Raw genomic sequence first — 16,986 nt, 5'->3', positions numbered from 1 at the left:
TGTCAATTTTATATTCATTTAGTCCCTTGTAGCTGGAATATCTCATTCCCAGGCTGGCATGTCCCACAGAGGAGAGAAGGTGTGGCTATAGGTAGATACAAGGCCACACTGAGTAACAAAGTTGCAGTCAGGGATCAGGGCAGAAGCAATAACTTAAAACTTTTCATTTGTGTTTCTCAGTTACGATTATTGTAGCCAACATGGATTCTTACCCTGGAAAAGTAGTAACTAAGCAATGAGTTATATATAGTGTTAAAACTCTATTAAAAATATCAGTAACAATAAAACTAGATTTTAGCCAGTTGGAACTGGATCCAAACATCCCTATAACAGTTCTCCTGGGCTAGGTTCAGGGTCACTTTAAGAATTAATTTTGGATAGGTTTTTCTAAGTAGGTGTCTTAATTAGGGTTTCTATTTTTGTGAGAAAACATCATGACCAGCTAAGAATTGTGGCTCACTCCTTTAATCCTAGTACTTGGGAGGCAGAAGCAGACAGATCTCTGTGAGTTCGAGGCCAGCCTGGTCTACATAGTGAGTTCTAGGACTTCCAAGGCTACATAAAGAGACCCCATCTCAAAATAACAACAAAAACATGACCAAACAACTTCAGGAGGCAAGGGTTTATTCAGCCTTACAACTCTCAGGTCACAGTCCATCATCAAAGGAAGTCTGTGACAGGAACTCAAGCTGGAACCTGGAGGCAGGGACTGAAGAAGAAGCCATGGGGGAATGTTGCTTTATTGTCTTGCTTCCACAGTTTGCTCAGCCTTTGAGGACACTCAAATTTCAAGTCTTTGAGGGCTCAGGTCTTTGAGGGCACTCAAATTTCATATCCTAGAAAGGATGCTCAGAGAAGAGTCAGCAGTGGGGATGGAGGGCACTCAAAAGAGTTGCTTCCTGCATAAGTTGCTTGGTTTTATAACTTTATATTTATTGAGTACGTGGAGAACTCATTCTGAAATAGCCAAAGAGCTTCAAAGGGTACATTCTAGTTTCAAATCATCAAGAGGAATTTTAATCTATCAAATCAGGAATCTTCAAGATGAGGGCCCATGGCTTAGCCATAAGAGAAACTGTATTTCTGGAACAGTGGTTGCTCAGTAGCCTTCTTTGGGTAGCAGTTGCCCATAGACAACCGTCCTGATTTGCTTTCTGTTGCTGTGATAAACACCATGTACAAAAGCCACTTGAGGAGGAAAAGGTTTATTTGGCTTACACTTTCAGGTCACACACATTATTAAGGGACATTACGGCAGGAGGTCAAGCATGAACTGGAAGAGAGACATGGAGGAACACTGCTCACTGGATTGCTGTCTAGGTGTCTGCTCAAAGAGCTTTCTTATACATAGTCCAAGATTCCCTGCCTAGGAATGGTACAGCCCACAGTGAGCTGCACCCTCCTACATCAGTTAGCAATCAAAAAAAATGCCTCACAGACACGCACATAGACCAGTTTGATCAGGATAATCTTACAATTAAGACTCCCTCAGAGTTGATAGGTGAAGCTAACTTAGAGACCCAATTCCTTGTCAACTTGATGCACAAACACACTTTAAGCCACACCCATTTGCTTTCTTGTTGAACCCAAGGTCCCACATTAATACCAAAATATAAAATATAGTACAACTTTAAAAGTCCCGAAGTCATTGACATTTTCAACACTTTAAAAAAAATTCAGTGTCTTTTTAAAAGCCAAAGTATTTTAACTATGGGCTCCTGTAAAGTTAAAAACAAACAAACAAATTATATCCATTCTAATTCCAAGAGGGAAGGACCAGGGTGTAGTGACAATCAGATCAAAATAAAAACAAAATCCAACATTATAAAAAGGTCAGTGTCCAACATCTGGAACTCACTTATGATCTTCTTGGCTCCTAAGGGCTTGGGCAGTCTCACTTCCCTAGCTCTATAATTATAACTGCCATCTATAACTCACATGGCTTGTCTTATAGTCTCCTGCTCCTCTCCATACCTGCCTCTGTCATTGGTGGACAGCCCACAGTCCTGGCATCTGCAATATCCTGGTTCTCTACAGCAACTGAGGCTGTACCTTCACCAAAGGCTTCTCCTGTTCCCTTTTCGGGGACTCTGACCCTGCCACACAGAACCAAGCCTCAGCTACTATCCATGACCCTTTCTGCCTTCAAAACCAGTACCATGTGGGAGACTCATATATTTCCAAATTAAGCTTCTAGCTCAAGATGCAGCTCTGGTTCCCTCCAGACCACAGATTCTGTGTGCTGATCTGGAGGTGAAAGTATCAACTTTCTAGAAGATTTCACCCTAATGATGCTAGTCTTTTGGGTGTGAGGTTCTGGAAGACTTTGGAAGTTGGAAAAAGCCATTGAATGCTGAAGCAGAGTGTAAAGCGCTGCTTTTAGTAGGATCCTGGAAGACAGTAGTGCTGAAACTAATGGGGAGAATGGAGGCCGGGCTCATGAGATTTCAAGGGGGGAAGCAAGGACTTTATTAGCAACTGGACTAGAGGCCATTTGTGCACTGTTTTTGAAAAGAATCTGGCTTTTGCATGAGGATAAGTGAAAAAGTAATAGCCAATTTCTTTGGTGGAAGAAGTGTTTTACAAAACATAACCTTGAGTCTGGGGCATTATTTATTGATTATTCTTATGCAGATCTACAGTGAAAAAAAAACAAGTGGGTCAGAAAGAAAGGACACTTAGGAAGCTTAATTCCGCCCTCAAGATGTGTATGAAGGGTCTGTATCTGCTAAAGAGATGAGCGCTGTTCAGGAGCGGCTTCCTGCTCAGCACTGGAACAATGGAAAGGCTCCCCTTAGGGCAAGCCCCCACTCCTGGTGCCAACTCTGTATTAGTTTTTGTTGTTGTTGCTGCTGCTGCTATGATAAAACACTGTGACCAAACTCAAGAAAGTTTACCTCGGCATACCGTTCCAGCGGGCTCCATGGCACAATGGTGGAGAAGGCATGGTGTTAGGAACAAGGAGAGATCACATCTCAACCAACCACACACAGGAAGCAGACAAAGAGTAAGAAGTAGGGCAAGGCTGCAAGCCCCCAGATCTCCCCTCCAGTGACGGACTTCTTCCAGCGAGGCTACACCTTCTAAAGTTTTTGTAATCTCCCCAAACAGTACCACCCCAAGTGCCCAAATACGTGAGCCACTGGGGCGACATTTCTCATTCACAATACCGCAATAGTAACTCAAGGTGAAAGTTACCTTTCTGGGGCTGTAGAGATGGCTCAGTGGTTATGAGGACTGGCTGCTCTCCCAGAGGACCCGGGTTCGATTGCCAACACCCACACAACAACTCACAACCATCTGTCACTTCTGTTCTGAGAGATCCAAGGCCCTCTTCTGGCCTCTGAGGGTACTGCACAAACATAGTGCCCACATACATACAGACAAAAAGCATTCATACACATAGTATAAAATAAATAAATATTTTTTAAAATTTTCCCTTTGTAGAACCCAAATCCCAACCACATGAGGGGTGTCTGTCCTAGATACCTAGCCAAGAAATTTTCTTCCTAAGCTGTGGGCAACAACTCAAATAAAGTTTTGGAACATTAATCAAAGAGATAAGAGGTTTGGAAACTGAAAGGATTTACATGCCTAAAGTTACCAGGGAGCTGATAGAAAATAAAAGACCTGTGTGCACATTATGACCTTGGCAGCACTGGGGGGAGTGTGAACCACTTCAGACCCCATCTCTGACACCACATGATGCCAATCAAGCCAAAATTAGGAACTATAAAAGCAAAGTAACTTTATTTGAGATCTTGGGAATGACATGTTTAGAAAACAAGAGTTCAGAGTGTCTCAGAGAAACTCAAATGGTACAGGGGGACTGGAAGGAGGAAGCTGCAGACAATGGACATTCTGAAGTTCGTTAAAAAGGAAGATGGCTGACATAGGAAAGTCGCCATCACATTAGCTTACCCACCGTTAGCGCACATGTGACAGGTGGCTAGATCTAAGCACAAGTGAAGCATTCCTCTGCCACTTTGCAGCAGTTGAGGCTACAGTCATTCAAGGATGTTAGGGGCATTTTCAGACTTGGTTCAATTTAAAAGTTCACATTCCTGCACCCAGTTCATTTTCTTGAATAGCCTGATAGTGTGTGAACACCACACAATACCCTCACAACTCCGTTTTGATGTGCTCTTTAGATGTTTTGGATTTCGTGATTTTTTTTTTCTGAAGACAAGGAAGAAAGAAGGATCTGCGATTCTCCTAGTACTTTAATGTGCTAACTAAAGTGTCAGCACACATGGCTCAAGAGTTCTGGGATTGTTTAGTTTCTTATTGTGTGGTGAGGAGGATGGGATCCAGGACCCCGTGTACACTAGGCAGTCAGTCTACCGCAGAGCCCAGCCCAAAAGAGCCTAGCAGAGATGTTTCAAATTCAGGTTGTAAAATCAGTATAATCCAAATAGGGCTTGCAAATATGCTAGGGAAATTCCAAGGAATTTAGGAGCCAGAATGATCAGGACCAGAGATAAAGACCAAATAGTTCTTCTTAGATCACAATAGACCTCTCTCTGTTTTGTTCAGATAAACTTGTACAAAAGGGACTTGTTTGACTCTGTTTTTAGCCAATAAATGGCGCGTGAGCAGAGAGACGTGCTGCTAAGAAAGAGTAGGAGATGCCTCTGTCAGTCTTAGCATGTATCATCATGAATGTTGTAGACAGTAGTGTAGGGTGGTACTGGCTTATGTAGAGACTTCCTTGGGAAGTTCAAAGAATCTAACTAGTATACTTAAGGCTTTATTTTAAAAAATGAAAAACAAGAAAGGCCACTGAAGATAATATACAGAGCTGTCAGAACCTGAGAATAGGTGTTTTGGCATTTTCTATGAACTTAGCAGATAATGTTCTTAACCTCCATTCCATAGAATAACGTCTAAAAGAACCATAAGAAAATTTTTATGCTTAACTGTTTTTGTGCCCAATAAACTCCATGAAATTCAACTTAGTATTATAGCATATTACCTTCTGAAATGTAAACAGAGAAACAAAACAAGCAAGCAAACAAGTTTCTACCCGTGTAACAGCGTCTCTCAAGTCCTGTTTTCATGTGGATGATGTGCTGAATGGAAGCCAATACTGAGGGATGCTCCCCAGAAGAGGGTCCAGGAGGAGGGGGGTGGAGAGATGGCTCAATGGCTCAGCAGTTAAAGTGCTTGCTGCTTATCCAGAGAACCAGAGTTCAAGACCCAGGACCTATGCTGGGTGGCTTATCACCACCTGTAACTCTGCTCTAGGGAGGTCTGATGCCATCTTCTGGCACCTGGACACATGTAACATACATACACACACACACACACACACACACACACACACACAAACTTAAAAAAATGAAAGCATTCAAATGGCTGACACCTATATCCCAGCACTGGAGGACGAGGTTGTAAGTTAAGGGCCAGCCTGGGCTACGTAGTGAGAGCTTGTCTTATAAAACAAAACAGGGAAGGAAGAAGGTAATGGACAAATTGGGGGCAAGGTCCAAATCCCTGATTAGAATTTTTTTCTTGAGCCCACGTTCCACTCATGAGAACCATGTGTGTGGCCTAATGTTGCTATTATTTTCTTTAGAACCTCCTAATACCCTGGATCTCAATGGCAGTCACCCTCAGAGAATCAAGCTCACGGCCCCAAATATCAACCTTTCTCTGGACCAAAGCGAGGGATCAATTCTCTCTGATGATAATCTGGACAGTCCAGATGAGATTGACATCAATGTGGATGACCTCGATACTCCTGACGAAGCAGATTCTTTTGAGTACACTGGCCATGGTAAGTTGTGGAGATAACGAGGCCAAAGTTATGGAAATAAATGATTGTCTAAGTAACATTACAAACAAATCTTTCATTTTTGTGCAAGTGGCTACTTTTTGTGACTCTAGAAGCTTCTGTTAAACCTCGCTCAGGGGTGTCCATGCTTGGCAGTTTTGAGTAGGTACAGTTTCCAGAGGTCACTCATTGGCAACTATCACACATTTGTGAAATCCCTACCCTACACCCTGCACTGCTACAGGGAAACTGAGGCTCGGTGTGGACAAAGAAAGGGACTTGAATCTGGAATGCAAAATCTGAAGAGGAGAAATCAGAAACCAATTCCTTTGTATAAGCTCCTGCTATCTAAAATGCTCGCTCCCTCAGACCCTAGTTGACCAGTTACTTCTCTCCACAGGTGCCACCTCAATAGGCCTTCCAAGACTGTGTGCTGTCACAGACATCTCCCACCTGTGTACCCCCAGCTCCTCACACTCTATGCTGGGTTCCTTTATTGTTTGCATTTCCCTTGTTGAAACCCCATTGTTTAATGATTTGCTTGCTTATCTGATTGAGATGCTGACTGGATTTTCCCCACTAGAACACATGCTTCTTCATGGCAGAGACTTTGTGGTGTTTGATGCTGTATCTTCAATACAGAAAGAAGGAAGAAGGGATAGGGTGGGGTGGATGGAGGTAAAGACAAGGCAATGAAGAGTTGCCAGACTCAGGACCAACAGCCATGATGCGGTGCTAGTCTCCTGTAAATCCTTTCTCTTGCTTGGTGATATTTGCCTTGTTCAGAAGTACAAACAAATATAGAGAGCCTTTGCTTCATAAAGCAGTGATGCCTTTTCAGTTCACTTAAAGCCAGGTAGTTTCTCTGAAAGTGTCATTGAAAGTCGAAGTGAAAGACTTCAGCTGTAACTATTGCCCCTTGTTGAAAAAATTCTCACTGGGCGGCAGTGGCACACGCCTTTAATCCCAGCACTCGAGAGGCAGAGCCAGGCAGATCTATGTGAGTTCAAGGCCAGCCTGGTCTACAGATAGTCTTAAAAAGAAACACTGCAATTAAAGGATGCTCAGGCTTTAGACACAAGAAATCCCATTCATAGGAGAATATGGTTTGGGAAATTCATCAAATTAGCTGATTAATTCAGCCCAATGTCATTGAGCAATAGGAACAACATCCATAAGCATTGTAGATTTAGAGTTAAAGATTTTGTTCCCTTAAGTTATAAAATAATAGTAGTAGTAGTAGTAGTAGTAATAATAATAATAATAATAATAATAATAGATGCAGGTACAGGACTACTCTAAGCTTATTGTGCTTACATAGAGTTAAGCTGCATTTTTGTCCTGCTCATGGGTTTCTGTAGGGTTCTTCACACATATAGTCTATAGTGGATAGGTTCTAAGACCTCAGACACCAATATCTAAGTGTGTTCAAGTCCATTATATGTATATGCATTTGCATGTAATCCACATACATCCTCCATAAACTTTAAACCATTTCTAGATTAATCATGGTATCTAATATAATGTAAATGTGTATTTTAAGGAATAATGAAAATGAAAAGCTTCTGTGCACATTCAATACAGATGCAATTTTCCCACAAATATTTTCTACCTGCAGTTGGTTGAATCTGCTGAAGTTGGGAGCTGAGTGTAATAATAATGGTATTTGATCTGACTATTAAAAATATACAAGCATAAAGTAAAAGAACATCTTGAATTGTTTTTTTTTTCTGCCACCTAGGAGTCACCCCCAGCTGCTCCCTCCATCCCACCTGCTCCCATCCCCTCCATCTATTCCAGGTGCCCCCTGCTATCCCAGCTCTTTTCCTGCTAATGTACTGACTTGAAACCACAGGAAGACAGCTATGACTGGTCCTTCCCTCCCCTTGCCTTTTGCTCTGCTGTCTCTGTGGAGAGCTTTGTCACAGCACATCTGAGCCTTTTATTTATAAATAGTAAATCTGTCAAGCAAAGAGGTGGTGGCTGAGCAAGCTGGTAATTAAAGCTGCCACTTGCTGACATGGTTCTTTTTATTTAGTTGATATAGTCATGTGGAAAGAGGTAGTTTAATGACCCTGGTTATTCTAGGTCTTGGAGAGCTGGATTCTGATGTATTGTGAACTCTAAAATTCACTTTGATTTCAAATGAAAAGTGTGTATCGAAGCACTATTATAAACAAATAAATGAGCAAGCCAAAGCATTACCTATCAAAAACACAGAGTTTATGTGAATAGCTATATTGTGTACAGCAGACATGGATAACCACTGCATAGAGAGACTGGAATATAAATACATGCTAGACCTAGTGTATGAAATAAGTGCTTAAAAGATTGGTGTCTTGGGAGTTTTTCGGGTAAGCATGTTGAAGCCAGCATATACATCCTAAGGGGATTGTTTGTTTATTAATTCCTCCTGGTTTGGGTTTTGGTTTTGGCTTATTTCGTTTTTTTAAGATCAGGTCACTTGATGAGACTGAGGTGAACTACCATCCCGACTGTCGATACTTTCAAGTACAGTGTTTAAAAACTGGTCATAACTTATTTTACTGGATGGACAATTTTATAGTATTTGCTGTAATGTGTAGGATGTATCCCAGGTATTTTAAGGACTTTTATTGTAAGCCTCGTGTCTGCTCTGTCAAACAGACTCTTTCCCCCACTGTAGAGAACACAGAGGTCACACCATCACCTGATGTTAGTCAGCTGCAGGCAGCCGCACTAGCATTCACACCAAGCCTTGAGTTGACTTCCTGCTCATGCTGCTTCCCTGTCGGATAGACTGATGAGTAGAAAGGGAGGGACCTTTTCTTAAATGGAGCCTGCACACAGGAAACCCAGTGCAAAAGCTCACGTTCACATGTGTCCTAGTTAGCGTTTCTATTGCTGTGAAGAGACACCACGACCATGGCAGCTCTTAGAGAGGAAAAACTTTCAATAGGGTGGCTTACAGTTTCAGAGGTTTAGTTCATTATCATCATGGTATGACGTAGTGGCATGTAGGCAGACATGGTGCTGGAGGAGTTGACCATATTGACCCAAAGGCAACAGAAAGTGATCTGGGTCACTGGGCGTGGCTTGAGCATATATGAGACCTCAAAGTCCACCCTTACAGTGACATACTTCCTCCAACAATGTTATACCTACCGCAACAAAGCCATACCTCCTGATATTGCCACCCCCATGAGCTTATGGAGGCCACTTACATTCAAATGACTACAGCATGTATGCTTCTCTAGGTCACATTGTTGGTTTGAGAACCCATCCTTTACAGCGTCAAGGATTTTCACACCAATTCCCTCTTTTATTTAGTAGCTGATGACCAAACACTTTTCCAGGGAATTTGCCTAACATTGCCAGTTTGTTTATGAAAAAACAATTTAATCTCTCCACTCAAAGGCGCAACGTGTTCCCTTTCAATCAGTTTTCATTTATAGCTGTGTCCAAACAGTTGGAGAATATAATTAAGGCTTGAGTTCTGTGCCAACGGAATCAGAACTGCACAGATAGTGGAGGGCTTGGGGGTTAGTTGTTCATATGAAGGGTAATCTGGATTTTGATTTCAGAGCTTAGTGATACTAACCCTAGAAACAAAAGACTCAAAGGTCAGAGGACAATAATTACCTCATTCTATTTTTCCAAACCAACCATGATGTAATTTTTCTCACAATTCAGAGCTCAGACATGATACAGGAACTTTATCATGGGCGTGGAAAGTTGGTAAAGAATTTGACCTGTGTGTTTCTGATGATAAGAACATTGAGCTGAGTGGCACATGCCTTTAATCCCAGCACTCTGGAGGCAGAGTCAGGTGGATCTCTGTGAGTTCAAGGCCAGCCTGATCTACAGAGCGAGATCCAGGAGGGGCACCAAAACTACACAGAGAAATTCTGTCTCGAAAAACAAAAACAAAAACAAACAAACAAAAAAGAACATCAAAGGCAATTTCTCTGTGCTTTTAGACTCAGGGTCCTCAAGTGATGTTTAGTGACCTCACCTAAGCAGCTTTTCTAACACTCCTGATGACAGAATTCTGGCTGACAGGCATGCCAGCATCCTCTCAATCAGTCAGAGTCACACCTTTTAGCATCCCTATTGATGATCTTCCTTATTTCCAGCACCAAGAGGCAACCAGCTTTATGAAATCAAGTGCTTGTTTCCACATCACGTGCAGGCAATGAAATGTTAAGCTTGTATGTCTGAAAAGATTTTTTTTTTTGTATTCTTGTACATTGAGTTTTTTTTTTTGAAGATTTATTTTTACCATTTTTTAAATCATCTGTCCCTCTGTGTGTGTACGTGTGGATATGTACACATGTGTCTCGAGGTGCCAGTGCAGTACAGAAGAGGTAGACAGATCCTCTGGAGCTGGAGTTACAGATGCTTGTAAGCCTAGTGTTAAAGGTCTTGAACACTGGACATATATCTCTCTAAGAGCAGTATGTACCCTTAGCTGCTCAACCATTTGACTAGCCCCTACACTGAGATTTTACACCCAGGTTAACTTCCTGTCTATTGTTTATCACCAAGGGGACTTTAACCTCTTAAGCTGTGTGCTGGATGTCTTTGCTAAAACCAGAAAATGTCAGGCATCTTGCCTTCTGAGAGCTTTCCCGTCACCCATGCAGTATCATGATGCAGAAAGCCAGTCAGCTTTCACAAGTGTGTGCTCCTATAGCAAGGCTACGCTGACCCCATTGTGGGCAGTGTAGCCCCGAGCATTCAAGTGTGTGTGCGTTAAATTGTCTCAGAAAGCCCAGAGGAAAAGTCCAGGTTGACTTCTCTCTATGAATGATGGTCTAACTGTCTTCAGCAGCTGTTAGGGAAAGGGATTATCAGTAAGGAAAAACTTCTTAGTGAAAAGGAGAGAAGGATGCTGAGGACTGATTTGGAGGACCTGGGGAGAGTTAAATAAGCTCTGAACACACCTGCAATAGCTGGGAAAGAAAGATGGGACTTTAGAGTTGTAACAGAATTATTAAGATCAGGAAGGTATAGCTAATTCAACGGACTGAAGAGAGCCTCTTTACTGCCCCCTGGCTTGTGTTACTGACTTCTAGACACAAACACTTGACAAGTCCTTAAAGTGCTCTGAAGATTTTTCTCCTTCCTCCCTCCCATCCTCCCTCCCTCCCTCCTTCCTTCCTTCTATTCTCTCCTATCCTCCATCTATCTCTTTTTCTTCTTCTCCCTTTCTCTCCCCGCTCCCCTGTTCTTCCCCTGCCATCCCCAAGCTGGGCAATCATTCTGCTTCTGAACCACATCCCCAGCCCTCCCCTTGTTTCTTAAATGATTCTATTTTCTCCCAATTTATGTCAATGAGAAGGGAAATAGATGGAACCACAGGGCTTCCTGTTGCAGAAAATTGCTGCACAAAACCCTCTAATCCCTGGCTGCTACTGATCCTTTTATTTTCTCTGTAGCTCTGCCCTTTACAGAGTGTCAGATGGTTAGAATCACACCAGTAAGTAGCCTTTTAGAGTGGCCTTCTGCTTAGGCATTTATGATTCCTTCACATCTTGAGGATTCATTTCTTTTCGGCACTTAATGATATTTCAGTGTATGGATGTGACACTCTGCTTTTCCAGTCACCTATTGGCAGACATCTTGGTTGCTTCAAAGTTTTGGCAAGTATGAACAAAGCTACTATAAACATACATGTGAAGATTTTTATCTGGAAATCCCCTTCCTGTTGGCTAATTACAAAGGAGTTGGACTTTGCAGTGAGAGGACCTTATTTATAAGAAATTTCCAAACTGTCTTCCAAAGTTACTGAACATTTCTATCCCCACTGTCAACACATGAGAGTCCCTGATGCACCACATTCTCAGTAGTTTGGTGCTTGTCATGTGTTGGACTTCGGCCTTTCTAATAGTATCCATAGTAATAGTTCACTATTGTATTATCTTAAAATACTCTAATGATAAATGATGTCATACATCTTTTCTTAGGCTTCCTTGGTAACTGTATCTCCACTGATGAGGTGATATCTGCTCAGTTCTTGTGTGTGTGTGTGTGTGTGTGTGTGTGTGTGTGTGTGTGTGTGTGTGTGTTTTGTGTTGCTAGGAACTGAACATAGGATCTTGTACATAGAAGGAAAACACTCTGCTACTGAGGTACAACCCCAACATCATTGTACCACTTATTTGCTTATCAAATAGTTCATTTTCTTATTGTTAAGTCTTAAGCATTTTTGTGCATTTTGAATAATAATCATTTACCAGATTTGTACTCTATAAATATATTCTCCTAGTCTGTAGCTACCCTCTTATTCTCTTGGTGCTGTCTTTCTCGGAGCATATTTCCAACTTTAACACAATCTAATTTGCCAATTACTTTTTCCATGAATTTAGTATTATATCTTAAAGTTATCAGTTGCAGAACCAGGCCCGGTGACACATTCCTTCAGGCCCAGATACTCAGGAGGCTGAGGTAGGAGGCATGCTTATGCTCATGAGTTCTAGGCCAGCCCAGGTAACATGGCAAGCCCTAATAAAACAAACAAACAAATAAATATATACATAAATACCATCTCTATGCCAAGGTCAATTAGATTTTCTCTTATGTTGTTTTCTAGTTTTATGGTTTGAACATTTTACATTAGGCATATGACCCAATTTTAGCTAATTTGTGAACAGATGCAGGTTTGAGTCTATATGTATCATATATATGTGTGTATATATATCATATATATATATCATATAGATATATATATATATGATATATATACACAACATACCCCAGTATCACCCCACAGAGATCACCAGGGACAAACTAGAGCAGGCTAGATAGAGTACCAAACTACCAAACTACTGTACCAAACATGCTATAGAAAGTTGGTGAGTGGTGAGTTCACTGGTTTAGATACATGGTAAGTTCATGAAGGGTCTGATAGGTGGTGAGTTGACTGATGTCAAGGGCACATATGTTCATGAACATCAGAAGATATACCATGTCTGAGCATAGAGTTCTTAGGTATCAGGGACAAGATGAGAAATATGGAACCTGAGAGAGCTAGAGAGCTACTAGCTTGGTTTCCCAACTCAAGTAGAAAGGAAGAAGTGGGAAGGAATGCCAGAAAAATAAATAGGTTTGCACCAGGTGGCATGGTGCTTGATTAGAAGCCATGGATGCTGCCTTCCATCCTTAACAAGCTGCTGAGTGCCGCTGGGACCACAGTGGAACCAGAATGAGCCCGGGCTCTGTGGATGCTGTAGCTGTTGGTATTGTCAAAGAAGGCTAGGCTGGCTTCCCAGCTGAGCTTCAGTTTCCAATGCTGAGTCCCAAGTAATTAGGTACTTATGAATGTTTAGTGACAGCTGAATCGTCCAGGATGCAATGCTGTGTTGTGGGTCCTTATAGACAGACTATCTCTAGTTGCAAGAGCTTGCTCAAGCTCTCTTGCATTCACCCACTCACCTTCCCAGAGTTTGTGTATTCTGAGTAGGTTTCGGTGCTAACTGTGTGAAGTGTCTGTGAAGGTGATTCAGACAAAGTTCCCTAGCCCAAGGAGTTCACAGCCTCTTCAGACTGGGAGTCCCACCTCAGTAGCTTCGGAGAGTTTGCAGAGGTGCAGACGTCGACTGGATTTGTTGCTAATTTGTCACCAAGTTCTGCACTGGTATAATGTCCATTTTAACACCCACTGCCATGCTAGTACCGGTGGGTAGGAGGCACAGCACTGCTGTTCCTATCACGGTGCCACGGGAGGGACGGAGGCAACGAGCAATGTCATTTAAATGGTCTTTTCCCACACTGTAAAAAATCAGAACAGCCACATCTCAGAGTTACAGGGAAGGTAATACATAACCTTTCCCTTCAGAGTACTTAAAACTATGAAGAATGCCCTTCGCTGAACTCTGTCAGTACTTCTAGTAAAAATGGTTAACACTTGCAGCTTATTCTTTTAATGAACAACATGATTATTATTTTGAGTGTATAAGAATAAACTTAGACCAAAAAATACTCAGTGGGGCTTTTGGTTGTTGTCGTTGTTTTATGAACACAAAAGTTTAAAAGTTGTCAGAAAACTTCCAGTCTATGAAGTTGTTTGTTTCCTGTTCACTGTATAGTCTTTACTGTAGTATATTCTGGAACAATGCGTGGGAAGCATTATCAGCCTTCTGTACATCATATGCCCTAGCTTCACAACAGGACAAGGGCCTTCATCCCTGTCCGAAGAGTCTTACAGCAGAGGTCTAAGAGGTAGTGCCATCATGTAAAGGCACTCAAACACTCCCAGCAACCAGGGGCAATGGCCTCAGGAACCTAAAGGTATATGGGCCTGATATCACCCCACCAAAAAGACCTATAGTGTTTAACCTCATGACCAAAGATGAGGAGGTACCAGAACTCTAACCGCGACTGTTCCTACTTCAGCATGACCTTAGGGAAGGATTTGGTTCTTCCATCAGTCTATAAGGTAGGTGCTGTATGGTCAGGCTGCTGTCTGCCCCTAAGGAAGCTGTTCATAGTGCGCAGCTCCAGCTGGTGGCTTTTAACCCGCTTTCCCCACGAAAGTCTTGCCGCTTCAGCCCTGCTCTGTGCTTCACTTCCAGAAGATCCCACGGCCAACAGAAGCTCTGGCCAAGAGTCAGAGTCTATTCCAGAGTATACAGCCGAAGAGGAGCGAGAAGACAACCGTCTGTGGAGGACAGTGGTGATCGGAGAGCAGGAACAGCGGATTGACATGAAGGTCATCGAGCCCTACAGGAGAGTCATTTCTCACGGAGGTACTCAAGATCTCTACAAGTCTGGGGAATGGGAGAGCAAGCCATGTTTTTCATTGGGAAACAAATGTGGGGTTCAACTGAATTCTTGGCACATAGAATAAGGTCATTAGTAAGACCTCAGCCCTGGAGGAGTTTCCAATCCCCCACTTCAGAGGCTCCAGCACATCATTTTAGACTCAGCCCAGTAGTTATTTTCCCTACCAAAAGTTTATTCTCTTATGAACCACATTAAATTTGGGACAGACAAAAGTTAACCACAGTCATAGCCTCTGTTTTAGCAAGGGACCCTGGAGAGGGAAAAGCGTGTTTACCTGGGGACTCCAGGCACTTATGTGACTTTGATTAAATTGGAGACTCAGAAAAAAGTCAGATGAACACAGGCATTGCATTGAACGTTGTTGACTTCAGAAAGCATCATTGGCTGTTTGACTTGTCTGCTGCATGCATCCCGTTCCTGTGGTCTTGAGGCGTCTCTCTATCTAGCCATCTAAGAAAAGGTACAAGCTCATAAGGCAGCTATTGCTATCAGTGCCCTCTCTGCCTTAACGAGAACTGGGAAATAAGATTTGGCAGTTCATTAAGAGTTGGTTTCTCAGTGCTGGGAGTTGAAGCCAGGGGCTTGCATGTGCCATGCAAAGGCTCTGCCGCTGAGCTATCTCCTCAGCCCTTCTTCATACTGCGTTAAATCAATAGCATTTGCTTTCTGATGTGCACACAAATATCCTGGTTGACTATCTCTCCCCCTCTAGATCTCTCACCTTCCTTTCTATGCAACACTACCTCCCATGAGCGCCAGGGCCACCCAAGGAAACTGATTGACAGAAATAGAATGCCCTTGAGGTCCCTTGACCATGACTCTTGTATTTCCTGCCTTGCTGTGTAATCTGGAATGGCAGCGTGGCCCTGTGATGGCTGCTGTGGGCAGGGGTAGGACCCTGTGGGAGGAATCTCTTCCTTAGCCCTTTGGAATGAAGCTGAGCAAAGCTTGTGGAGACTGACAGAGGACTGTAAAGTCAGCCTCTTGCTGGGGTGAGAAGCAGAACCGGAGCCCTCCTCCAGTGTTCATAGGAGTCCTTCTTGCTTTGAGGTGCCCCTCTGGTATTTTTGGTTTGTTTGGGGGTAGTAAACAAACAAACAAACAAACAAACCTCATGAAGGTTGACTATAAAAGTGGCCTGTGCTTTGTCTAAAATGCATGGGAAATATAGAAAAGTCTGCTAGGGTAAATCAAAGTCACATAGTAATGATGTCTGCATGTATTTGCCCTTAGCTCTTTGCCTTACAGCCCCATGTCATGAAAAGGCAGGCCACGGTTCTGCTGTCACTATAAGGCCAAACTGCCTCTTGATACCTTAGGAGATTCACCTCTTGGTTTTTTCAAACTCAGTCAAATCAAGTGGGTTGTGTGACCTGGTGTCCAAGTCACTGGAATCAGGCCAAGTGGTCACCGAGAGTACACTGGTGGGCAGGTCTCTCTCTGCCTGCCCTGGTTATTGAAGTCCGTCTGTGACCTCGGGGGGAACCTGGTTTGCTGAGCTCCATCCTTGCCCCCGCCTCCCCTTGGCAATTGCTCATCTCCACACAGTATGTTGTGTGCATTTGGTTTTTGTCTGAGTGACTGTCAGTCTGTTTCGAAGAGAAGGCCACCTCTCCTTTCCCTGGCTCTGCCTCAGTCTCCTTCAGCTGCATGACTATGCCTCTGGCTGTACCCTCAGGCCACTGTCAAGAAGCCACCTCCTCCTCCTCCGTGCTGGACAGCTTTTGTGCTCTCGGTAAAAACTGCTCAGATGTTACTTCTGAATTTGACAAAGCTTAGTCTTCCATGTTGGAAACTTACATCACTCTCTTGAACTCTGATGACTAAGCGTCTTAGCTCCCAACCAAGTTTGTCAGCCTGATTTCTGGTGAGCATGTCAAAACAGACAGCACACTGAACGTGAGTCTTGCTCCTGTGTTCCATATTGCTCTGAAGATGTTTCCTATCTGCCCCAAAGAAACTTTTGGCAGGGCCGTGTTCAGTGCAGGAAACTGTAAGGTGGAAGTGACCAAAAGCTTGAAGAAATTGGTCCACAGTCAGATGCTGCCCAGTGTGCACAGCTCTGTTTCTAATCCACTTTTCAAATTTGGTGACCTTGGCATGGACACCCTGTGCAAGGAGCAGAAGCTGTGTTCAGGGTCTGTGACCTTGGTACATCCCCTAACCTTCTCTGGCCTTGGTTACTCTATCACCTGAAAGAGGCAAATTGCGATGATGCCAGTGTTCACATCCTATGGTCCCATGAGCAATACTCTAAAAAAGAAAGAAAGAAAAAAAAGCAAGCAAAAAGCATGATGGGTGGTTTTACGTAGCCGGTGTCATGGGGTCAGGTGGAAGCCAGAACTGATCTTTTTTTTTTTAAACTTAGAGCTGAGAATAAGCTCACTGAAAAACCAAGAGCAATCACACTGAAGGATGCTAACAAGGAGTTTCCTCTCTTGTTC

At 42.9% G+C, this 16,986-nt stretch overlaps 1 protein-coding gene across 8 annotated transcripts in view; it reads left to right on the top strand.

Annotated features, from left to right (window-relative positions):
- Positions 1 to 16,986, top strand: part of Prune2 (prune homolog 2 with BCH domain) — a 263,107-nt gene that overhangs the window by 219,500 nt on the left and 26,621 nt on the right. For 6 of the 8 annotated variants that reach the window (XM_052714516.1, XM_052714518.1, XM_052714517.1 and 3 more), the window contains exons 11-12: positions 5,579 to 5,779; positions 14,332 to 14,505. In XM_052714516.1, coding sequence (XP_052570476.1) covers positions 5,579 to 5,779; positions 14,332 to 14,505 — 375 coding nt within the window. The remainder of the gene's footprint in view (positions 1 to 5,578; positions 5,780 to 14,331; positions 14,506 to 16,986) is intronic. The other 2 variants (XM_052714512.1, XM_052714514.1) reach the window with 1 other exon arrangement.

The sequence above is a fragment of the Peromyscus californicus genome, unplaced genomic scaffold (assembly GCF_007827085.1).
Source record: "Peromyscus californicus insignis strain IS unplaced genomic scaffold, ASM782708v3 Scaffold_4__1_contigs__length_199733344, whole genome shotgun sequence".
Taxonomy (NCBI): Eukaryota; Metazoa; Chordata; class Mammalia; order Rodentia; family Cricetidae; genus Peromyscus; species Peromyscus californicus.
Note: the sequence above shows the minus strand (reverse complement) of the source record. Positions and strands in the feature narration are given on the sequence as shown.